General features: G+C 33.6%; 2 protein-coding genes and 1 pseudogene across 12 annotated transcripts; 1 reads left to right on the forward strand and 2 right to left on the reverse strand.

Moving 5' to 3' along the window:
* The first annotated feature begins 221 nt into the window (after positions 1-221).
* On the forward strand, positions 222-9,467 carry LOC103495413 (pentatricopeptide repeat-containing protein At5g16860). 9 transcript variants are annotated; one of them, XM_017046273.2, is made up of 11 exons: positions 222-443; positions 1,255-1,349; positions 1,613-1,675; positions 2,287-2,397; positions 3,755-6,479; positions 6,953-7,103; positions 7,237-7,367; positions 7,492-7,616; positions 7,755-7,893; positions 8,188-8,302; positions 9,161-9,467. In XM_017046273.2, exon 5 carries the CDS (start codon positions 3,847-3,849, stop codon positions 6,451-6,453), a length of 2,607 nt encoding a protein of 868 aa, XP_016901762.2. In that variant the 5' UTR covers positions 222-443; positions 1,255-1,349; positions 1,613-1,675; positions 2,287-2,397; positions 3,755-3,846; the 3' UTR covers positions 6,454-6,479; positions 6,953-7,103; positions 7,237-7,367; positions 7,492-7,616; positions 7,755-7,893; positions 8,188-8,302; positions 9,161-9,467. The 9 variants fall into 9 exon arrangements, with proteins under 9 accessions (XP_016901762.2, XP_008455189.2, XP_008455182.2 ...); XM_008456960.3 differs by lacking the exon at positions 6,953-7,103 and adding an exon at positions 536-716 and having other exon boundaries at positions 223-443; XM_008456963.3 differs by having other exon boundaries at positions 223-443; positions 6,956-7,103.
* Positions 9,468-11,696: 2,229 nt separating this feature from the next.
* Positions 11,697-13,551, reverse strand: LOC103495412 (7-deoxyloganetin glucosyltransferase-like; annotated as a pseudogene).
* A 1,471-nt stretch (positions 13,552-15,022) lies between these two features.
* LOC103495410 (7-deoxyloganetin glucosyltransferase-like) lies at positions 15,023-24,904 on the reverse strand. Of its 3 annotated transcripts, none has more exons than XM_051084098.1 (3): positions 24,253-24,904; positions 22,720-23,033; positions 15,023-15,725 (listed from the first exon to the last, which is right to left on the reverse strand). In XM_051084098.1, exons 1-3 carry the CDS (start codon positions 24,776-24,778, stop codon positions 15,099-15,101), a joined length of 1,467 nt encoding a protein of 488 aa, XP_050940055.1. In that variant the 5' UTR covers positions 24,779-24,904; the 3' UTR covers positions 15,023-15,098. The 3 variants fall into 3 exon arrangements, with proteins under 3 accessions (XP_050940055.1, XP_050940045.1, XP_050940049.1); XM_051084088.1 differs by lacking the exon at positions 22,720-23,033 and adding an exon at positions 17,071-17,487 and having other exon boundaries at positions 15,024-16,042; positions 24,670-24,903; XM_051084092.1 differs by having other exon boundaries at positions 15,024-15,874; positions 22,869-23,033; positions 24,253-24,903.
* Between the last annotated feature and the right edge of the window lie 1,037 nt (positions 24,905-25,941).

The following is a 25,941-nucleotide window of genomic DNA, read 5'->3' on the forward strand; positions in this document are numbered from 1 at the left end:
GTGCAAACTATTTTAGTTTAGTAAGTAAATAGTAAATACTAAAAAAGATAAATGATGAATATCATATAGTAAAATCTATAGCAAATCAAGAATGTTGAAACAGTGTTTATCGTAACTTTTAAATAATATTTACCATAGCTTAGGATAAACTTGGTAAGAAATGACCTACAAAGAAAGTCAAAAGTCAAAAGTCAAAACCCTGATTTCTTCCTAAAATCTCAAAATCCAATTTTTTCTTCTCCGCCATCTTTACGGCTCCCGCTGGTGCTCACTCTCTCCTTCACGCAGCAGCACCGTCTCTCGCTGACGCCGTCGTCATCTCTCGCCTCGGTTGTTTGTCCGCCGCCGTTGCGTCCTACCGTTCGTCAGCGTCAGCAACTCCGTCGTTGTTTGCCTGTTTCAAATCAGAACAGCTCCTTAAATTAATCTAGTAGATTACAAGGGTAGAGATTTTTGTATTGAATTTCTTCATGGCTCTGTTATAGAAACATAAATTAACTTTCTTTTCAAAATCCAACCACTTTCTTTAATCCAGGTACCCAACACATTGGGCAACACAAGTTGAACCACAAATATTAGCCAAGTTGTCTTGGCAGAACTGTTTAGATTGCTCAACTTAAATTGGGAATTGGCTTCAAATACATGATTGGTTGGGGGTGATCGTGGTTAGAGGATGGCGATGAAAAACCTGAAACATAGGATGTTAGGAGGTCGTGGTATGTGTAGGAAATGAGCCCATTGCTTCCCTAGGTTCACTTAATGTGGTTGTTGACTTCCCAAACGGTCTAACTATATAGACATAGTGGTCAACTTGGTCTGCAACAGGTTAAGGCAGAGAGGGGTTTGTGTGGCTTTGGATGTTTGCTTACTTAGTGCTCGCCACAAATGACAATTCGTTTGCAAGATTAAGTTTGTGGCATAGCAAGAATGCTATTTTGGATAATCATTCTCTTTCATTTCTGCTTCTATTTCTTCAGAAGCTGTTTTCCTCTCATTTTTATGATCATTAATGGGTGGATTCCTTTAGCTTTATTGTAATTAATGAAGGTAGTTGGTGTTTATCGAGAAACTATTCAGTTAGGCCGCCACAGTGTAGCTGATAAATTTTCACTATTGGAAGTACAAGAGAGAAGATTCTTGATGTTATATTTAGTAATTATTAAGTGACATACAAAGTTTTGAACATTCGTTGTGCAAGACTCCCATGCACGAGTAGCAATCCATGCACTCATTGTTAGTCGTCTCCTTCTGCAGGTAGCACTCATGTTTGGCAACTCCATCTTTCCTTTGGCACCAACAATCCGAGGAGTGACGAGACTGGCTAGCAATAATTTTTTTTCCCTTAAGCGGTAAGGATAGATTTCTTTCCTACTAAGGTGTCGTATTTGACTGTATTTTATTCAAGAATTTTGATTTGTTGAAGTGTTTTGGGGTTATCACCGGTCTTTGATGAAAGATGGATTTTTGAACTTATAACTATTGTGGTTTGATGAAAGTTGTGGGCTAGATAATAATTCAATACCTTATGGGTTTGCTTTTATTGTTTGTATTACTTGATAATCCGTTAAGTTTTAATGCAAGATTATGATTACCCTTGGTGTTTGGAGGTTAGGTTGTACATTTTGAGGTGTTTCGAAGTGCTGCCCAGCAGAAGTTGAGGTTTCAACAGCTTTTGGTAAGTGTTTTTACTGCCGAGATATTGGTTGATTATTTTTGGATTGAGAAGGATTTTAGATATTAGTTCCCTTGTTAGGAGAATAATTTCTTTCATAGACTTGAGGATTTTGGGTCTACTCTTGTTTTTATATATGATCTTTGTGTGTATGGATCGTCCATGTATTATCTCTGTCTCCTTTCCCTATTTCTTGTGCTATACAATTGTTTTTTCTCCATTTCTCAATTGAATCTCTGTTTAGCAATTGGCGGCCGACAATAGATTTTGGCAGTCTCCATTGGTCTCTTCCTTTTATTTTCTTTTGAAAATTTTGGACAACAATTTTGTGGTTATTGATTTGTGAGTTTGACTTCTACTTTGGTTTTTGGTGAGTTGCTTCGGTTTTAGTGAAAGATTTTATTCTTCTTTGGTTTCTCAAATTGTTATTTGGTCAGTTCCAATTATGATGAACTGTTCCTCTGATGTGTAACCTTACTGCTGCTTAGTTTGGTCGTTTTATTGAGTTTATTGAAAACACATGATGTATTTGTGTTCTTTCTCTCACTTGTTGATTATTTTGTTCCGTGTCTTGGTAATCAAAATAGCTTATGCAGTGACTTTGATTGTTGCAGATTTGGACTCAATGGTTCTGATGTCTTGGAGAACTTGGCCTATGTTGGACCATAGAGCCCTGATCATCACTCAAGGCTCTTGCTAGAAGCTTCAATGATGTCGGGAACAAGGTAGGTATGATAATTTGTATGGGGTAGATATGTATTTAATAGAACTTAGTAATAATTTAATGTTTCTTAGTTATCTCACGTTCATTAGTTTAATAAATTCTAAGACATTTTTTATTGTAGTTCCATTGATGATTTTGATTAACGTGTATTATTGAATATTCACATTATAGTCAGGTTTTCTCTCATGATAGTCGATAGTGTTATAGCTCTCTATAGTGTTGATCTTATGACTATAGCTCTCTATAGTATTATTGATCTTATGATAATTTTTAAGTTTGGTTTCAATTTAGTCTCTAGGTTTCAAAGTTACACTTCGTAACATTTTGGAATAGACAAATCAAATATAATAGAATTTAAACCCACAACATATGACCAAAAAGATGAAACCCAAAACATGTGTTTTTTAGCTAGATTGATGGAATATCTAAATTTTTACTTATTTGTTGCGTGGATTCCTGAAGTCATTGTATACCATTGGTGGACTTCAAAACAGGTGAAAATAAATGCAATTATATAGGTATTTCATATTGTACAATTAAAAAAAAAAAACTTGACGTGCAAAACGTATTAATTATTAATTTGGTTGCCAACTTGCTAGTGTCAAGAGGAAATTTCATTTGATCAATAATAAATGTCAAGAATTTAAATACTTGACAGGTAAACCAAGTCTACTGATCTCATATACATGACATTTACAACATGAGTAACTTTCATCTTGACACTTATACCTTGTCAAAAATATTTCTCTTATTCTTCACACTAGACTACTTGACATTTTTAAAATTGTCAAGTAGATGGATACTTGACTGCGAAAAAACATCAAGTTATACAGTTTTTTGAACTACTAAAAGATAAGCAAACAGTTGGATGCAAGCGGATGTACACGGTGAATTGTGAAGCTGTTGGTAGTGTTTAAAGGTACAAGGCCAGATTGGTTGCTAGGGGGTTTACTCAGATCTATGGAGTTGATTATCGAGAAACATTTGCTCCAGCTGCTAAATTTATTTTTTCCATATTTGTGATGGGTTGTTCTAAGAGAAAACCCTTCTCTCTTTGTGAAATACACAGAAAGCTACATTCTTTGGCACAAACGCATGTAGTTTCTCTGCCAAATTTTGTATTTTACTTGTTAAATTTTGTTCAATTTGCGTTGTTAATTAACGTGCCTTGTGAAGTCTTGTGGAATTTGTTTTGTAATTTTGGATAGAATTGACAATTTTATAAGTTTATGAATTAACTAAACATACATGTAATTTCAAAGCTAAAGTTTGTTTTTCTTTTCTTATTATTTTGTTCAATGTGCATTCTTTGTTAATGTTCTTACTAATTGAGTGTGATTTGCTTTGCTTTGTTGTAGGGTTATATTTGGGTTGCTTGTGGCTTTTCCTATTACACTGGTGTTCTACATCTTGCCATCGCTCTAAGACTGCTTCACTTTAAATATTATTCATGTCCATTTTCTCGAGTTCTTTTTCAATTTTCAATGTTATGATACATCCCCGTTGTGGTTCATATCTTAGTCGAATCCTCATCACTTCAGTTCATTTCTATTCTACCTTTACAACTTCTCCTCCCACCATTCCCCTCATTTCCTTATTGAGACAATGCAAGACGTTGATCAATGCGAAGCTAGCTCACCAGCAAATTTTTGTCCATGGCTTCACCGAAATGTTCAGCTACGCTGTTGGTGCCTATATCGAGTGTGGTGCTTCTGCAGAAGCTGTATCACTCCTCCAACGTATTATCCCCTCACATTCCACCGTTTTCTGGTGGAATGCACTGATTCGACGTTCTGTGAGACTTGGTCTCCTTGATGATACATTGGGTTTTTATTGTCAGATGCAGAGCCTTGGGTGGTTGCCTGACCATTACACCTTTCCTTTTGTTCTCAAAGCCTGTGGTGAGATACCGTCGTTTCGACATGGTGCTTCAGTTCATGCCATAGTTTGTGCAAAAGGATTCGAGTCAAATGTATTTATTTGTAATTCAATTGTGGCTATGTACGGGCGATGTGGGGCATTGGATGATGCACGCCAAATGTTTGATGAGGTGCTTGAAAGAAGGATTGAAGACATTGTGTCTTGGAATTCAATTCTTGCTGCTTATGTACAAGGTGGGAAGTCAAGAACTGCCCTTAGAATTGCTTTTCAAATGGGTAACCACTACAGTCTTAAACTTCGCCCGGATGCAATTACGCTTGTGAATATTCTTCCTGCTTGTGCGTCAATATTTGCAATTCAACATGGTAAGCAGGTACATGGATTTTCAGTACGAAGTGGATTGGTTGATGATGTATTTGTAGGCAATGCTCTCGTGAGTATGTATGCGAAATGCTCAAAGATGAATGAGGCGAACAAGGTCTTTGAGCGGATAAAGAAGAAGGATGTGGTTTCTTGGAATGCTATGGTCACCGGGTATTCTCAGATTGGTAGCTTTGATAGTGCCCTTTCCTTGTTTAAGATGATGCAAGAGGAAGATATCAAGTTAGATGTGATAACGTGGAGTGCTGTAATTGCTGGGTACGCTCAAAAGGGGCATGGTTTTGAAGCCCTTGATGTATTTAGACAAATGCAGCTTTATGGGTTGGAGCCCAATGTTGTTACTCTCGTGTCTCTTCTTTCAGGTTGTGCATCTGTGGGAGCATTGCTTTATGGAAAGCAAACACATGCGTATGTCATAAAAAATATTCTCAACTTGAATTGGAGTGATAAAGGGGACGACATGTTGGTTCTCAATGGTCTAATTGATATGTATGCTAAATGCAAAAGCTATAGAGTCGCTCGTAACATTTTTGACTCGATAGCAGGAAAAGACAAGGATGTGGTGACTTGGACTGTGATGATTGGTGGATATGCTCAGCATGGGGAAGCCAATGATGCATTACAACTGTTTGCTCAGATATTTGAACAGAAGACCTCTTTAAAGCCTAATGCCTTTACTCTATCATGTGCCTTGATGGCATGTGCACGTTTGGGTGAGCTAAGGCTTGGAAGACAACTCCATGCCTATGCTTTGCGGAATGAAAATGAGTCTGAGGTTTTATATGTAGCCAATTGCCTTATTGACATGTATTCCAAATCAGGGGACATTGATGCTGCTCAAGCTGTGTTTGACAACATGAAATTACGAAATGTTGTTTCTTGGACTTCTTTGATGACGGGCTATGGTATGCATGGTCGTGGTGAAGAAGCTTTGCATGTTTTTGATCAGATGCGGCAACTGGGTTTTGTTGTTGATGGGATTACCTTTCTTGTTGTTTTATATGCTTGTAGCCACTCTGGACTGGTGGATCAAGGCATGAACTACTTTCATGATATGGTCAAGTGCTTTGGGATTACCCCTGGAGCTGAACACTATGCATGTATGGTTGATCTCTTGGGTCGTGCAGGTCGTCTTAACGAAGCAATGGAGCTTATCAAAAGCATGTCAATGGAGCCGACCGCAGTTGTATGGGTGGCATTATTAAGTGCCAGTAGAATCCATGCAAATATTGAACTTGGGGAATATGCAGCAAGCAAATTGATAGAGTTAGGGGCAGAGAATGATGGTTCATACACATTGCTTTCAAACTTGTATGCAAATGCACGACGTTGGAAAGACGTAGCGAGAATTAGGTCATTGATGAAGCATACGGGGATCAGAAAGAGGCCGGGATGTAGTTGGATACAAGGGAAGAAGAGCACCACAACTTTCTTTGTAGGTGATAGAAGTCATCCAGAATCAGAGCAAATATACAATCTTCTTTCGGATTTGATTAAACGAATCAAAGACATGGGGTACGTTCCTCAAACGAGCTTTGCTCTTCATGATGTTGATGATGAAGAGAAAGGTGATCTCTTGTTTGAGCATAGTGAAAAGTTGGCTGTTGCTTATGGGATTTTAACAACAGCCCCCGGACAGCCAATTCGGATACACAAGAATTTGCGCATCTGCGGCGATTGCCACAGTGCCTTAACCTACATTTCCATGATTATTGACCACGAGATCATATTGAGAGACTCAAGTAGGTTCCATCATTTCAAGAAAGGCTCATGTTCTTGTAGAAGCTATTGGTGATGGAAAAATTCAGACAGAACATTGAGGTTAGTATTTTATTTGATTTGTATTAGTTCATACCAGCACAATTCATATGTTAGCATAACTTATATGTAATCAAATGTCAAAGTTTCTTCTCAAGTTCAATTCCTACTACAAAATTGACATTACTTGACACTTGCAACTTTTAATTATTTGACATTTTTACGAAAAAAATGTCATATGTAAATTTTTTCTAAAAAAGGTCGAGAATAATAAAAAAAGTGCAGAGTTTCATGGAATTTTTTGGATATTTTCACGCTTGCTAAACTTGACATTTTAAAAAAGTCAAGTAATATCAAGTACACAAATTATATAATTATATTCATCTATATTTTATTTTCCACTCTCATTTTTGTTGAATAATCCTACCTCCTTTGCATGAAAGTAGCCACAACACACCCATCCCCCATCATCTTCTTCGATTCTCTCTTTCTCACCCCAACTCTTTTCTTTGACCAACCCCTCTCAACGTTGAAAGCAGCCACAACTGCACGATTGTTGCTCTCTCATTCTCTCAACTCTCTCTAGCACTTCCTACTCGAGTCATTGCTCCTAGGTCCCCGAGTCCACTTAGAGTTTTGAAAGATGTGATATTGCTCAATCATCTGATGCGATTAGGTGACATGAAGGTTGGGTATTTATGTCTCCACTTAAGGTTTTCATTTTTCCTCTTTTGTTTTACTTTAATTCTAGAGGGAAAGGGGTAGTGTCATGGGTCTCCTGATCGAGTGAAAATTGTTTTTGACATTGTATTATTTGTAGGTTTTTATAAATTCTACTCATGGGATGGGAAAGGCTGCTGTTTAATTTCACAGATGGAAAGCAGGGCAAAGTTTGGAAAGAAATTAATTCATCTATCGAATGTTTCTGTATTCGATGATGGTTTAATTGTTGTAAGTGTAATTCAGTTATGTTATTTTGTGATTTCTTCTCAAATTCAAATTACTTCATTAAATTTATCACTTTTTGCTTTTTTTTTTTGGATTTATTGATTATGGGTATTTATTTTGGTTTTAGGATCGGAAAGCGAGTAGTTCATTCACGAAGCGGGGTTCAATGATTTACATAAATATTAATTGATAAGAGCAGTTCAGTTATACTGCAATTTGATTCAAGACCTCTTTGAAAGTGAAAATAAATAGGTTTGTAGCTTTAAAGCCAAATGTGACTTATGCTTCATTTTTTAGTTGTGTGTAATATGGATAAAGAAAATAACGATTTCAGGATAAAACCATTGGCTTCATTAATCATATGGTCATATAAACTCTAATTTGTTTCAGAGTGTCCTCACAAACTTGACCAGAACGTGCTGCCCTCCCACCGTGGAACTCCCATGACTCATTTTCTTGGATTATTTCTAAAGAATTTCTAACAAATGCAGAGATGATTGCCAATCAGCTTAAATCTAAGGGATATGAGGTAGAAATTTTTAACTGGCTGACAAATTGTTTTTGTAACATTGGTCATTTTTATGATCTAATGGGTGGATTCCTTCAGCTTCATTGTAATGTAATGAAGGTAGTTGGTGTTTCTTGAAAAATTATTCAGTTAGGCCGCCACGATGTAGTTGATAATTTTTCACTATTGAAAAGATTCTTGAAGTTATATTTGGTAGTTAGTAGGTGGCATACAAAATTTCAAACTTTCATTGTTTGGGACTCCTGTGCACGAGTAGCAATAAATGCACTCATCGTCAGTCGTCTCCTTCTGCAGGTAGAACTCAAGGGTTGGCAACTCCATCTTTCCTTTGACACTCTTTCCTTTGGCACCAACAACCCGCAGAGTGACGAGACTGGGTAGCAATAATCTTTTCCCCTCGAGTGATCAGGTTAGATTTCTTTTTCACTAAGGTGTCATATTTGACTGTATTCTATTCAAGAATTTTGATTTGTTGAAGTGTTTTGGGGTCTTAAAACATTGTTTTCCTCTTCAAAGGTTCTAAAAATTTCTAATTGAATTTGCTGATTGGGGCTTGTTGAAGTGATAGTTTCAGGTCTGAGTCCTCATATTGGTACTTGTCGGCTCTGATTTGAGTACCCTGTTACATGCATATTTTTTGTTTGCATTCAAATTTTGTTGCTTTTGTTTGCTAGTTTAGTGAAATTTAGTCAGGCTTTATTCACTGTAGAGACCGTAGAGAATAACCAATCTTTGACATTCTTTTCAACAAATCACATGTGCAAACAATCATAGTTTGGTCTACTCTTGTTTTTATATATGATTTTTGTGTATAGATTGTCCATGTATTATCTCTGTATCCTTTCCCTATTTCTCGTGGTACACAATCGTTGTTTCTTCAATTCTTGATTGAATCTCTGTATTCAATTGGCGGCCGACTAGAGGTTTGGCAGTCACCATCAGTCTCTTCCTTCTATTTTCTTTTGATAATTATGGATAACTATTTTGTGGTGGTTGATTTGTGAGTTCGATTTCTAATTTGGTGGTTGGTGAGTTGCTTTGGTTTTAGTGAAAAGATTTTATTCTTCCTTGGTTCCTCAAACTGTTCTTTGGTTAGTTCCAATTTGGATGAACTGTTCTTCGGATCTCACTGCTGCGTACTTTGGTTGTCTTTTTTAGTTTATTGAAAACACATGATGTATTTGTGTTCTTTCTCTCACTCGTCGATCGTTTTGGTTCTGTGTGTGGGTAATCAAAATAGCTTACGGTGTGACGTTGACTGTTGCAGATTTGGACTCTATGGTTCTGATGTCTTGGAGAACTTGGCCTACGTTGGAGCATAGAGCCCTGATCATCACTCAAGGCTTTTGCTAGAAGCTTCAATGATGATTGGAAACAAGGTAGGTATGATGTTATTTGTATAGGGGTAGATATGTATTTAATAAAACTTAGTAATAATTTAATGTTTCTTAGTTATCTCACTTTCATTGGTTTAATAAATTCTATGACATTTTTTTTATTGTAGTTCCATTGATAATTTTGATTAACATGTATTAGTGAATATTCACATTGTAGTAAGGTTTTCTCTCCTGATAGTCGGATAGTGTTATTGCTCTTTGTAGTGTTATTGATCTTATGATAATTTTTAAGTTTGGTTTAAATAGTGTCTAGGTTTCAAAGTTACACTTTGTAACATTTTGGGATAGACGAATCAAATATAATAATAGAAATAAAACCAAAACACGTGAGCTTATGAAACCAAAAACATGTGTTGTTTAGCTAGATTGATGGAAAATTTAAATTTTTAAGTATGTGTTGTCTGGATTCCTCGATTTATTGTATACCATTTTCGGACTTCAAAACAGGGGAAAACAAATGCAATTATATATGTATTTCAAATTAAACAATTAAATAAAAAGCTTGAGGAACAAAACGTGTCAATTATTAGAAAATCCATTATCCTTGATCAATAATAGATATCAAGAATTTGTATACTTGACACGAAAACCAAGTCAATCTAGATATATATAACATAGTAAAATATTTCTCTTATACTTCATATACAAATACTAGAATGCGAAAAAGCGTAAGTATCATCAAGTAATACAATTTTGTATTAGTGAATTGCAACTATTAAGAAACTTTAAGGACATAATCGATCAAATTAAAAGTTTAAGAGTGTGGTTCTGATTTATGTAAGAAGATATATTAATAATATGGATAATGAAAAAATATATATAACTCTAGAATGTGGTAAATTACAAAACAATATGGACACAATTTATTTTAGAACGGTACAAACAAATCACTTTTGCTTTTGACAGAAGAAATTCCTTAATCAGTTTATCCAATTGTTTCACAGCAAAACCATCAAATTCCATCTTCAGCTTTACTCTTCAAATTCACAACATTCTCTTTCATTTTCTTACCTTTTTCTCCATCCATCAACTCTCTTACTATCTTCTCATCTTCTTTACTTTTCACATTGTTATTAATCTTCATTCCAATCCCCCACACACTGCAACAATAATGACAATTGGTTCATAAGTATTTAGATTGACATAAGAGAAAAAGTGTTTATAAAAAAACTCATTTTTTATTTAAGCTCTTTTTTAACTGTTTAAAATACTAACTCAATTGAAGATCTATAGGTATAGGTGTCGCTGCCGCTGGCTATAAGTACGTATACTTATCTAAAAGCATACCTAGATATATATTTATAGGAGCTTCATACCCTACGGAACTGAACCTCACGTGAGAGAATGAGAGAGAACCTTAAGCTAATAAGTCGGTCCATTAGCAATCTTCGTGACAGAAAAGTGGCATCGTTGACTCTAAAGAAGTAAGCAAAGGACTGCTGGTATGTTGCCTTGGTATCGGCTACATTCCTTATCTATCATGGAGCTCGGTCGAATTTGCAGTATTAGTGTGAGTAGCATTTTTTATGGCAATTGACGTTGTGAGTATCTCGAGTGTGAAGGAGAAACATCGACATGGTAGTACAATTTTATCCGTTCGAGTTTAGGTCTACTGGTATGTCATCTCCTGTGAGTCAATTCTCGCAAAACAATCGCAAAACAAAGAGAAAAAAAGATGGAAGTACATTCAAGCCAGCAAAGGACTAGGATGAGAAAGGTAACGAGAAGAGACCATCGTTATTGGTGCATGACAAAGAGCTTTCCTATTGATGATCTTTCTTGGTGCATGAGCAAGGGTTAGTGGTCGAAGTAGTTGCTTAATCAAAAAGTTGTTTAAGTTGCTGGCCAATACTCACTTTTTTCAAATTGACTTAAATTTTAGGGTAATTAGAATAGATAATAATTTTTAGAATAATTATTAACTATGTAGCAATATTTTAAAAAAATTGCAAATATAGCAAAATCTATCGATAGACTCCTATGGTTTATCAGTGATAGACCAACATTTGCTACATGTCTATCAGTAATAGACTCCTATCATTGATAGATTTTGACAAATTTTGTTATATTTACAATTTTTTTAAAATGTTGCTATATACTTAATTATTTTGAATATAATTGCTACATTTGCAACTATCCTTAAATTTTAAATCAAACCTTTAAGAATGTATTCCAAACGCACCACAGGAAAACCCAATATAATTTAAATGAATTTGACACGCCTCAAAAGAAGAATCCAAAGTTAAAAAAAAAAGTTAAATTTACATCATAGCTAGTAAAGAACCAATAAAAGAAATATAATTGACATATATGATCTCAAGAAAGATAGACAAACATTATTTTGGAAAGCATACTAATTGGGTCGTCTATCATTGTCACGTCTAGTCCACAATTTGGTGGGGGTAATTTGAGGTGGAGTGAGACAAAAATATTAATTAAGACAACATGAAATTGTCTAGGAGTATATGTGTGGTAAACAACAAAACAATACTAGCTCAAACAACCATAAAGGAAAAAAAAAACAATAAACATGGAGAGAATAAGAACACATGACCATGTGTTTGAAAGCATGCAATCTCTAGAAGTACAATAACGTTTACTCCACACCAATACGGTACAATAAAATCACTTCACTTAGCTTTTGACAGAAGAACTTCTTCTATCAATTTATCCAGTTGTTTCCAAGCACAACCACCAAGTTTATATGCTTCTTCAGCTTTACTCTTCAAATTCATTACATTTTCCTTCATTTTCTTACCCTTTTCTCCATCCATCAACTCTCTTACTAACTCCTCCACTTCATTTCTCTTCACATTATTGTTATCAATTTCCATGCCAATCCCCCACTCAGTGCAACAATAACAACAATTTGTTTGTTGATCAGAAAAGAAAGGACAACATATCATTGGAACCCCAGCAGTTACTCTCAATAGTTGAATTCCATCCACTATGTGTCAGAAACCCTCCTATTGAAGGATGTTTCAACACTTGTTCTTGACAACACCAACTTGCTATCAAGCTTCTGTCTTTGGTTTGTGTTACAAATTCATGAGGCAAAATGGCTGAATCTCCCACAATTAAATCAGGCCTTGTAATCCATAGAAATGGCTTCTTGCTATTTGCCAATCCCCAAGCAGACTCAATCAGTTGCTGTTTTGTTATCACTGTGATGCTACCAAAGTTAACATAAACCACTGAATTGGGTTCCTTTGAATTCAACCATTCAATGCATTCAGATTCCTCCACCCTAAGCTTTGAACCTATTGCTCTTGTTTTTTCATTCTCAATTTGTTTGACCATCATGTGAAGTGGACCAATTGTATAATGATGAGGATTGGAGGAAGGGAGAGCGCTAGCCACTAATACATCCTTTTCGAGTTCATCATATATGTTTAATATTATCGCAGTTGCTTGGTTACGTATGTTTACGAATTGAATAATAAAATTTAGACTGATATGATTTGGATCTGTTGTTCTAAGCATGGTAGGAAGATCCTTCAATCGTATATTCTCCTTTCCTTTAGTCCATTCTATTGTTTTTTCTAGATATCCATTTGTTAAATAGCTTGCATCTGCAATAATAATAATAATAATAAAAAAGATAACAAAATTATTAGAACATTTTGTGGGTTAGAAATTTCATTAGATTTTTATACTATTTTCCCTCATAAAGGATTAAGTCAATATTACAACTCCTTAACTAAGCTGAAAGAATATTTACTAATGAAAACAATTTGTTGCAGTTTCAAAAAATATAGGTATATATTCATTTCTGTGTTCAACATGTTTTATTTTTCATATCATTGTAGAATTATTCAAAGCAGAATCTCTCATATCCTAAATTGAGTCTGCATAAACTAGATTAATTTTTACATATCAAAGTTTTGTTAAAACGACTAATTAAGGTTACTAATTTAAAAGTACAAGAAATAAATTGTTACCAAAACAAAAACACGATACCTTTGAATGGAACCAATCCTTGCTTCACGAGCTTAGGATATTGTAAATAACCCAAGTAGCTAGAAGCACTTGCTGTAAAGAACAATGCATAAGGAATCTTAAACTGCTTGGCAGCTGAAACTGAGAAGAACGCAACAACATCGCTAACAACACAACTAACTTTTGGAATGGCATTAGACGAAGTAGAAGCATTCAGGTTCATTTGAGAAATAAGGTCACAAAATGGGGCTAAGCAAGTTTTGTTGATGGATACACAGAGTGCAGGGATATCTTGGGTGGAACTGGCCTCCTAGTACGGAAGGCCGTCTAGATCATGAAAATATATCACTCTAGAAATATATATATGTGTGGGGTAAATTACAAAACAACTGTTTTTAGAATGGTACATTAAAATCATTTTACTTTTGATAGAAGAACTTCTTTAATCAGTTTAATCTAATTGTTTCTTGAATTTTGTTGGCAAGAACTTCTTCCGACATAGATACCATGACATTTTTGCCGACGCAAAAAAAAAATACGTCGACATAACTTAAGCTGACGTTTTTTGAACTTTGGCCGATGTTTTTTACGTTGGTAAAAATGAAAATTCTTGTTGTACCTATTCAGCTGTACTCTTTAAATTCAAAAACACCCTCTTTCATTTTCTTACCCCTTTTCTCCACTTCCATTTCTTTTTACATTATTGTCAATCTCCAGTCCAATCTGCCATCGAATGCGACACAATAATGACAAGTTGTACAATTTGTTTGTTGTTCACAGCAAAGAAAGACAATGATATCATTGGAACAGTACCAGCAAATATACTTTCATTAATTGGTTGAGTTCCATCCACTATGTGTTAAAAACCCCCCTATTGAAGAATGGTTCAACACTTTGTTCTTGACAACACCAACTTTTTATCAAGCTTTCTATATCTTTACTTTTATTAACAAATCCTTGTGGCAAAGTGGCTGAATCTGATCCCATAACATTTTTCTACCAATTCTCTGTTGGTGGTTGTGGTGGTTTGGCTGTTACATCAAATATAATATAGTCTCTTAATTAATATTTGTTTTAGACATCAACTTATTTTTCTACTGATTTATTTTTAATAACTGAAGAGTTTGAAAAGGGAGACTTTATTTTGGAACCACAAATTATAGAGGACTTTCTAATATTTCACATCGATATACTATATGTTATATTCCAATGCAAACACATTATTTCGGATAACTCGACAATCCGAATTCGAATCGTAAGGGTTGTGTTGGATTAGTTTTTATTTTGGGTTGGATTGAATTGAATTTTTTTTTTTATGTTTTTTCGGGTTACATTTTTTAAAATCGAATTGACCCAATCCAACCCAAATTTCTAATATTATTAAAATATATATTACAACTTATGAACAATAGAATAATTCGTACATATTATTATGAAGTGATCTTTTCTTAAGTTTGTAATAGTTATGTTGAGTTTTGATATATTTAACATTTGAGTTTTATGAAATTTTAATTATTAAAATGTGTTGTAGAAAAATTTAAGTGTTTTAGGTTAATAAATAAAATAAATAAATAGATAAATAAATAAAATCCGACAAATCAACCGAACTCAATTCGAAAATAAATAAATAATATACAATACGCCTTCTAAACGATAGGTAACAGATAACATATCCATTATATTCTAACATATACCACAAATTCTTTATATATATTTTTCTACTAATTAATTCTCCTCAAAATATCAAATAGGAGTATTTATTGAAAAAGAAAACCATGCAATAATATTTCAATATCATAATACATAGGTTCTTAAAGAAGAAAAGCAGATCAATTAAGTGTAAAGCAGAGAACTTTGGATATACAAAGTTTAAACCTTCTTTATGTTTGACAAAAGTACTTCATTGATCAGCTTATCCAATTGCTTGTAAGCAAAACCACCTGGTTTATATGCTTCTTCAGCTTTACTCTTCAAATACATTACATTCTCTTTCATTTTCTTACCTTTTTCTCCATCCATCAACTCTCTCACTAACTCTTCCACTTCATTTCTTTTTACATTGTTATCAATTTCCATTCCAATCCCCCACTCAGTGCAACAATAACGACAATTTGTTTGTTGTTCAGCAAAGAAGGGCCATGAAATCATTGGAACACCAGCACATATACTCTCAAGAGTTGAATTCCATCCACTATGTGTTAGAAATCCTCCTATTGAAGGATGGTTCAACACTTGTTCTTGACAACACCAACTTGCTATCAAGCTTCTATCTTTAGTTTGTGCTACAAATTCATGAGGCAAAATGGCTGAATCTCCCACAATTAAATCAGGCCTTGTAATCCACAAGAATGGCTTCCCACTATCAGCTAATCCCCATGCAAATTCAATCATTTGTCGTGGTGTCATCACTGTGATGCTACCAAAATTTACATAAACAACTGAGTTGGGTTGCTTAGAGTTAAGCCACTCAATGCATTCTGATTCCTCAGCCCATAGGTTTGAGCCAATTGCTGTTAGATTTTCATCATCTATTTGGTTGGCAAGCATGTGAAGTGGACCAATGGTGTAAATGGATTGAAGGATAGAAGAAAGAGAATCTTTGACATCTCCTTCGATTGCATCAAATGTGTTTAATATAATTGCAGGTGCTTCTCGAGAGCTTTTCATTGCTTGAATGATAAAATTGAATATGATATCCTCTCGAACTGTTGTTCTAAAAAAAGAAGGAAGATCTCTCAAACGTATATTTTTCATTCCTTGAGTCCATCCGACCGTCGTAGTTTCTAAATATCCATTTGTTATCTGACTCATATCTGTTAACCAGTAAAAAGATCAAAACTAAATACACAAACTTCAAAATGAAAAAAATTGGTTAAAATGATGAGTTTGGTCCACATGGTTGTGTAATGGATCCTAATAGATATACTCCAAGTTCTTTTTTTTTTTCTTTTTTTAACTGTAAGATAGTTTAAACTATTTTGCAATTTGCAAAATTTTCTAAATTTCTTATCATACAAATAGACGTTGATAGAAGTCTATAAGCATCATCCATCAATGATAAAACTGATACAAGTCTATCATCACTAATGAACACATAGAAATCTATCAATGTCATCTATAAGTGCTAGAAACTAGTTTTCGACATGTTCTATAATTTTTTTAAAAAAGTGGAAATAAAATTTTAATTTGGGTCTAATGGACAATTAAATTTAGTAACTTTTAAGGCTAATAGGTTCTTAAATTTTTTAAAATGTTGAATAATGGATGAAAGACTTAATAGAAAGGAAAACATTAAAAATTCCAAGAGTTAGATACAAACATTAAAAACTCAAAGATTTATATTAGAAACTTTCTAAAATTTAGAGATTTATTAGAAATAAAATTAAGAAAATTTATTGTATCAAATATAGACACTAATAGAAGTTTATCCCGTGTCTATTATTTATAGAGCAATGTCTGTCAATAATATCATTGATAAAATCTGAAATTTTGCTATATTTTGTATAAACATATATTTTAGTTGATTATGCTATATTTGAAAATATCCCGCTAAAATTAAAAATAATTTTTAAACTAAAATTATACCAAACAAAAATACATTTTTAAGCAAGATTGACAATAAAAGTGTTAGGTCAACAAGCCTCTTAAATATTTTAACAATGGTATGATATTGTCGACTTCGGGTATACACCGAGACTTTGTTTTTAGTACCATCCAAAAGATTTCATACCAATAAAGATAGTTGTCCTCACTTATATACCCGATCATTGTTTTATCTACCAATGTGTTGTTTTGGTAACATTACAAAAAGAAAAGAAAACACATTAAAATGAAACCATACCTTTAAGTGGAATCAAGCCTTGGTCGATGAGATGTTCATACTGGAAGTAACCAAGGTAGCCACAAGCACTAGCAGTCCAAAGAAAAGCATAAGGGATATTAAACTCACTGGCAACCACCATAGAGAAAAACATAGCAGCATCACTAACAATACAACTAACTGGTGGCATATTACTGGAAGGAGAAGCTGCCATTGAGTTCAGTTGTGAAATAAGATCACGAAAAGGGGCTAAGCAATTCTTGAAGGTGGATTCACAAAGTGCTGGAATATCTTGAGTAGAGTTGGCATCCGAGTACGGAAGGCCGTCGGGAATGGTTTGGAAGGTAAAATCTTGCAAGCCATCGAGCGAGTTGGGGCCTCTCGACTTGAGAAGACGACGGTGATTGTAGTCGGTGTTGACGAAAGTTATGTAGAAACCTCTGTGATGGAGAAGCTTAGCAAGCTTTAGCATAGGGGTGATATGGCCTTGGGCTGGATATGGGATACATACAGCATGTGGTTTTTCAGTTTGTGGGACAGATCCCATCTTTGGATTTTATTTTCTTCTTGAAATGGGAAATTGCTCAGTTTTTGGAGAAGTAAAAATGTGTAAGAATTCTGATATTGTTATAGGCAGCTGCAAAAGCAAGAAGTAATAATTTGAACTATAAATATATATTTTCTTTGGATCGATAATTAATTGATTGATGATGTAGAATTGCAGATACGTATCTCAATTATTTATTAACATATGAAGCTTGGAAAAGAACAAAAAACCAAATGTGACCATTACAGCTGCCGACTTATCGTTATGTTATATTAAAGATTGGACCAATAAATTTATCAATTGTCAAATAAGAACAACAATAATAATTTGTATCATCTCTAGCCCCTAATTCTCAGATTAAACATATTCAAATTTTATAAATTAAAATACTTTGACCAATTCTATTTTAATGGAGTGAATTAGAATATGGAACTAGTAATTTATTGATGAAAAAATATCTAGTTTGATGGAAATATCGAGGATTCGAATACCTATACCAATAGAAATTAATTTAAAAAACTTTATGGAGATCAAAATTGATGAAATTTGTCATAATTAATTAATAAAATTTTGATTATAGTTGAATTAGACCCATAATTGACCATGTTTAAACATTTAGATGTATATATTGTCAAATATTTGTGTAAACGTTTATGTGAGGGTAGAAATTTTAAAAAGATAAATAAAAAAAGGAGATAGTTAAATAGTTACCAAATAATATCTAATATTGGAAATTAATTATAAATTTAAAGGGCCGAAAATATTTACACAAAATAATTGTAAATTGTTCATGGATAAAAAAAAAAATAAAAACAATTGCATTAAAATTAACATTAAATAATTAATAAGAATAGAAAAGTCATAACATAGAACAAAACACAATTAGACTTGGCGTTTTTTTTAGATAAAGATACATATGGGTTATGGTAGCTAAAGAAGCAACCATAACACCAACTTTATTGATGTTAATGGGAGTTATAAGCAGGCTGGAGAGGAGCCCAGAAGTACATAGGATTAATGTAATAAAGCTTTAAAGAAATAGTGGCTTGACAATAGTTCTTGAAAAGACCGCTTTTGGTAGACCAAATACCTGTAAGATTGCAGACCTTCTCCTATTGGTTCCATAAACTAGTTCTTTTTTCTTTGAAGATTTGATTATTTCTCTCTGTCCATATTGTCTAAAGGGTGGCAGCAGCAGCATTGAAAGGGATGATGTTTTTGATATTGTTGCTTTGAGTCTCGCAGAGAGCAAGACATTGAACTTTTGTACTTATCATGGGCTGAGCAAGATCAATTATATTTCCAGAAACAATTTATTCCATAAGCTTTGCGCCTTGGTGCAGTGAATGAACAAATGATTTATATCTTCATTTGAGGATTTGCATGTGATACACCAATTTGGATAAAGACAGTTGCTTGGATTTCTCTTTTGGATAATATCCATTGTATTGATTCTGTGATGGATCACCGTCTAAATGAAGATCAACTTGCATTTCAAAGGAATATAAGATCTCCACAGACTTTTATAAGCTTGAGGATCAGAGCTAACTGACATGAAGGTTGATTCTTCATAGAGGGATCTTTTGACTGATGCAATAGAGAAAATCCAATTGCCATTAAGGTTCCAGTGAGGTTTGCTATGCCCTTTATTGATTGATATGGCAGGCAGATAGACTTTGATAGATTGCTAGGTATGGATCTCTCTATTGTTTAGACGTCTTCTTGGCAAGAAATTCCAGTCGTTCATGCTTGTATTCCAATACTCTTTAATAGAAGCTTCTCGACAATTTGATAGAGCATAAAGTCTTGGAGTCTTGTGAGCTAACAGTAAGTCATTATACCAGTTGCTGTGCCAAAAAGAAAGGTTCTCTCCATTATATTATTTGGAATCCAAGAGATTTTTTAATCAAACCAATCCTTTCCTTTTATTATATCTCGCCAAGGTGCATTTGCACTGCTGACTACAAAAGGAATATCACCCAAAAATCTTTTGTTATACTTAGCATCAATTATCCTTTTCCACAAAATAATCTTATCTGCATGGAAATGCTTATAAGAGAACTCTAGCTAGTTTGCCTGATCTTGACCGTTGACATTGTTCTACTCCAGTCGTCATGAAAATATCTTCTAGTTACAATCATTGTTTTTTTTTTTTTATCAAAAGCTTTACCTGAGAGAGCATACCTTCTGAAATCTGTAGTTGAACTCCTTTTGCTTGAGCTATGATCATCTGAATCGATTTTGTGTTTCTTTCTGTTTTCATCCTCACTACTATGAGTGAGTGCCCTAGCATGACTTCCTAGAGATGTAAGAGCTGTTGGAGGAAGAAGATCAATAGCGTGGAGTAGGATCTCTTCTTTGATTTCAGAACGAAGTCTTTTTGAAGGGACGTTGTTGTGCTTGAACGTGATCATAGCTAGGAAAGATTTCCAACCAAATTTATCAAAGCCTTCAGGAGCTAAGATGCTGCATGCACTTTCTACCTTTGTTGTCAATTCTGAAAATCTCAGCCGTGATACCTGACTTACTCTTATTTTTTGTCTTTTTCACCCACATGCAGTATCTTCTTGTCTTCTTTCGGTAAAAAAGTGCTTTGTAGTAGAAGTATCCAGCAAAGACTTGAAATATTTTCTTACCCAATCCAGAGTATCAGGGGTAATGTGCACTGAAAAAGACTTTGTGTTGACAAACCTTTGTCAACCACATATGGATGAAGCCAGTCTTGTTGTCCAAAGAAAGAATATATTCTTTCTTCTCAATTTGGCACGTCTTTGGAATAAGTTGCTTGATGAAGGACATGCTGGAACTGAATATAGAAAGTGAAAACTGAAATTAAGTAGATGGAGAATTTACCTTTTTTGGAGAAGGAACTGTCGCTTTTAACGTTGAAAAAATATAATGAATGCAACTTGGTGGAGGTAGGTGAGATAGGTTGTCTTCAATTTTCCTCCTGAGTTAGTTCTTCAAGCTCACCAAGTGTAGTTTCTTCGGACTTTGTAACTACTTGAGAGGAAAAGTTACTATAGCAAGCCGACATTCTCTCCCCACAATTACACTTAGTGTTGTATCTAATTAATTAATTAATTGCAGATCAAAGAAGAATCGAGTTAGTGCTTAGGTGTGTTTAGAAAGAATCGAAGCTCAAGAGAGAATACTTCGATGAAGATCAAAGAAGAGAGTTCTCCACTGAACCTTTTCTTTTAATACGGTTCTAAATCATCAAGCTAAGAATGAAAGGTGCGTGTGACGAGACTATAAAACCTCTTATTAGTGGAGGTATTCTTTACTAAATCTCCACATTCTCTCTTTCGTGGTGCAGTCTCGACTCTAATTAATCAAAGTAGCACATCCTGGGATTTCAAGAGCCAGGCAGCTAAGCCGAGTAGGATAGGGACAAAGGTGAGTTCCCTTAGCATGCCGCTCCAAATAAGCTTTCCCGGATTGAATGAGGAATGCATTGGCTGTTGGAATCTCAGATCTCTTTCTAGTTCGTAAAAGAAAGAAGAAGATAAAGAAGATATTAGACTATTGAATAACATCATGCAATGATGATGAAATTCCCACTTAAATTTAATTTATTATATTTAAAGAGCTAAAAGTAATAAAAGGAAAAAAAACGAGCGGTCATTCGCCCAAAACTATCGAACTATATCAATATCGATAGACCTGAAAACCGAAGAAGTGAATTATTTTTTTCTTTGATATCCATGAGTTCTGAGTCAACTTACGCACGTATCGATTAATCTCATAGGATAACTCATTCGATTCTACAACATTTGTTGAGGAGACTACAACAATCATCTTTAGCAAAATGACTATATCAATAGAAAAACAACCCTAATCAACCTAGTAGTACTAATTAATTGGATTTCACTTATTTCTCTAATACTTGCTCAAACCTCGCAGTAATCTTTAATACTTACTCTCAACTTAATTCTTGGATTTCCACTTTCTTTCTACTCTAATAATAAAATTTTCCTAACAGAGATCTTTTTAGGTCAAGTTGTTAATAGTTCTTTTTTCATGAGGACCTTTTACTATTATTTGAATTTGTCCCCACGGCATACAAATTTTCAAATTCATGCCAACAATAATAACGAGGATGTTAAGAGATCTCATGCATATATATATTGATAAAATAGAAAGACATTACGAATCCACCAATAATTAAGATAAAAACACAGAAAAACGTATACAATGTAAAATCGATATAGATATTATTTACGTAATTCACTAACAATGGGTTAGATATATTCATGAACAAAAAAAAAAGCAATCTATAGATACTAGATAACATATCCTTTCTAACATATACCACAATCTTTATATACATTCTCCTACTTGATTAATGAGATACTCTTCAAAATATCAAATAGGAGAATTTATTGAAAAAGGAAAAAACCATGCAATAATATACAATATCATAATACATAGGTTCTTAAAGAAGAAAAGCAGATCAACTAAGTGTAAAGCAGAGAACTTTGGATATACAAAGTTTAAACCTTCTTTATGTTTGACAAAAGTACTTCATTGATCAGCTTATCCAATTGCTTGTAAGCAAAACCACCTGGTTTATATGCTTCTTCAGCTTTACTCTTCAAATACATTACATTCTCTTTCATTTTCTTACCTTTTTCTCCATCCATCAACTCTCTCACTAACTCCTCCACTTCATTTCTTTTTACATTGTTATCAATCTCCATTCCAATCCCCCACTCAGTGCAACAATAACGACAATTTGTTTGTTGTTCAGCAAAGAAAGGCCATGAAATCATTGGAACACCAGCACATATACTCTCAAGAGTTGAATTCCATCCACTATGTGTTAGAAATCCTCCTATTGAAGGATGGTTCAACACTTGTTCTTGACAACACCAACTTGCTATCAAGCTTCTATCTTTAGTTTGTGCTACAAATTCATGAGGCAAAATGGCTGAATCTCCCACAATTAAATCAGGCCTTGTAATCCACAAGAATGGCTTCCCACTATCAGCTAATCCCCATGCAAATTCAATCATTTGTTGTGGTGTCATCACTGTGATGCTACCAAAATTTACATAAACAACTGAGTTGGGTTGCTTAGAGTTAAGCCACTTAATGCATTCTGATTCCTCAGCCCATAGGTTTGAGCCAATTGCTGTTAGATTTTCATCATCTATTTGGTTGGCAAGCATGTGAAGTGGACCAATGGTGTAAATAGATTGAAGGATAGAAGAAAGAGAATCTTTGACATCTCCTTCGAGTGCATCAAATGTGTTCAATATAATTGCAGATGCTTCTCGAGAGCTTTTCATTGCTTGAATGATAAAAGTGAACATGATATCATCTCGAACTGTTGTTCTAAAAAATGTAGGAAGGTCTCTCAAACATATAGTTTTCATTCCTTGAGTCCATCTGATTGTCGTTTCTAAATATCCATTTGTTATCTGACTCATATCTGTTAACCAGTAAAGTGACCAAAACTAAATACACAAACTCCAAAATAAAAGAATTGGTTAAAATGTTGAGTTTGATCCATATGGTTTGTGTATCAATTGTGATAGATGTACTCCAAGTTTTTTTTCCTTTTTTTAATTAGAATATGGGTTAAACTATTTACAAGTCATTGCAAAATTTTCTAAAATTCTTATCATACAAATGGATGACTTTGATAAAAGTCAATCAGCATCATCTATCAACAATAGAAATTGAGTCTACCATCACTAATGAACACATATAGAAATCTATCAATGCTAGAAATTGATAGAAACTTATCATTGATAAAGGTTGATAGAAGTTTATCGATAGAAATTGGGTAAAGAGAAGTCTATCATTAATACTAACTATCAGTGATATAAATTGATACTAAGTCTATCGTAAGAGGTTAAGAAGCTTATCACTCTAAATTGTTTGGCATGTTTTCTACCTATGAAATTAAAATTTCTCTTGAAAAGATAAGTGTATATATGATTTGTTTCTAAATTTTCAACTTCCTATCCTAATGTCTAAATATATATGTCATCCTTAGGTTTTAGACATGTTCTATAATTTAAAAAAAAAATAGAAACAAAAGTTTATTTTGGGTCCAATGGACATAATTAAACTTGGTAACTTTTAATTTAAGGCTAATATGTTCATAAGTTTTTCAAAATGTTGAATGGATGAAAGACTTCATAAAAAGGAAAACATTAAAAATTCAAAGAGTTAGATACAAACATTAAAAACTCAAAGATTTAATTATCATAAACTTTTCGATGTTTAGAGATTTATTAGAAATAAAATTAAGAAAATTTATTGTATCAAAGATAGACACTAATAGAAGTTTATCCATGTATATCCATCATAAAGTAATATTTGTCAATGATATCAGATAGAATTTGAAATTTTGCTATATTTTGTAAATATATTTTAACAAAAATCCATTTCTAACCAAGTTCGACAAAAAAAATTGTTAGGACAATAAACTCCCTAAATATTTACACAATGATATGATACTCTCCACTTCGGATATACTCCTGAATGACTTTGCGTATGGTACCATCCCAAAAGATCTTATACTAATGGAGAGATAGTTGTCTTTATTTATACACCTAAGAATAATTAAGATCATTTCCTTATCTAATCGACGTGGAACTTTGAAATAAAAGACAAAAAAACACTTTAAAATGAAACCATACCTTTGAGTGGAATCAAGCCTTGATCAATGAGATGTTCATATTGGAAGTAACCAAGGTAGCCACAAGCACTAGCAGTCCAAAGAAAAGCATAAGGGATATTAAACTCATTGGCAGCCATCATAGAGAAAAACATAGCAGCATCACTAACAATACAACTAACTGATGGCATATTACTGGAAGGAGAAGCTGCCATTGAGTTCAGTTGTGAAATAAGATCACGAAAAGGGGCTAAGCAATTCTTGAAGGTGGATTCACAAAGTGCTGGAATATCTTGAGTAGAGTTGGCATCCGAGTACGGAAGGCCGTCGGGAATGGTTTGAAAGGTAAAATCTTGCAAGCCATCGAGCGAGTTGGGGCCTCTCGACTTGAGAAGACGACGGTGATTGTAGTCGGTGTTGACGAAAGTTATGTAGAAACCTCTGTGATGGAGAAGCTTAGCAAGCTTTAGCATAGGGGTGATATGGCCTTGGGCTGGATATGGGATACATACAGCATGTGGTTTTTCAGTTTGTGAGACAGATCCCATCTTTGAATTTTTTTCTTTTCTTCTTGAAATGGGAAATTGCTCAGTTTTTTGAGAAATAAAAGTATGTAAGAATTCTGATATTGTTATAGGCAGCTGCAAAAGCAAGAAGTAATAATTTGAACTTATAAATATATATTTTTTTTTTGGATCGATCATTAAGCGGTTGATGATGCAGAGACGTATCTCAATTATTTATTAACATATATGAAGCTTGGAAAAGAACAAAAACCGAACGTGAATATTTCAGCTGCAGACTTATCGTTTTGTTATATTAAAGATTGGACCAATAAATTTATCCATTGCCAACTAAGAACAATAATAATAATAATAATTTTGTTTCATCTCTGGCCCCTAATTCTCAGATTAAATCAATTCAAATCCTATAAATTAATACTTTGACCAATTCTAACTTTAGTGAAGTAAATTAGAATACGAAACTAGTAATTTATTGATCGGAGTAATTTATATAACTAGTTAAAATAATTATGTTGGTTGAAAAGTTTAAAAATATCTAGTTTGTTGGAAATATCGAGAATTTGATATCGATAGACAAAATTAATTTGAAAAATTTTATGAAAGTAGAAATTGATAAAATTTATTATGATTAGTTAACGAAACTTTGATTATAGTTGAATTAGACTATAATTGATTATGTTTAATCATCATATATATATATATATATAAAATAATATTAAATATTGGAAATTAATTATAAAATTAAAGCACTTAAAATATTGTAAATTGTTCATTATAAAATGAGGTGGATAGAAAAAATATAAACAATGGCATTAAATTAACATAACATAATTAATAAGAATAGAAAAGTCATAACATAAGACAAAACACACAGTTAGACTTAGTGTCGTATCTAATTAATTAATTAATTAATTAATTAATTGCATGAAAGCTTAGGTGTGTTCATAAAGAATTGGAGCTCAAGAGATAATACTTAAATTTAATCTATTGCCTTTAAAGGGCTAAAATGGGGCACCACCGAAGCGAAAGAGATTAGAGTCATCCCTTCCTTTCTGTAAAATCGTTTGAATGTTCCTTGTCTTCTTCTGCACTATATATCTTGTCTGAACGGAAGTTCTCACCCACTCTATGATTATGATGTATTTGCATCATTGAGGTCCGGGTAGAAACCATAATCTTTTCCGCTC

This window comes from Cucumis melo, chromosome 1 (genome assembly GCF_025177605.1).
Source record: "Cucumis melo cultivar AY chromosome 1, USDA_Cmelo_AY_1.0, whole genome shotgun sequence".
NCBI classification, from domain to species: Eukaryota; Viridiplantae; Streptophyta; class Magnoliopsida; order Cucurbitales; family Cucurbitaceae; genus Cucumis; species Cucumis melo.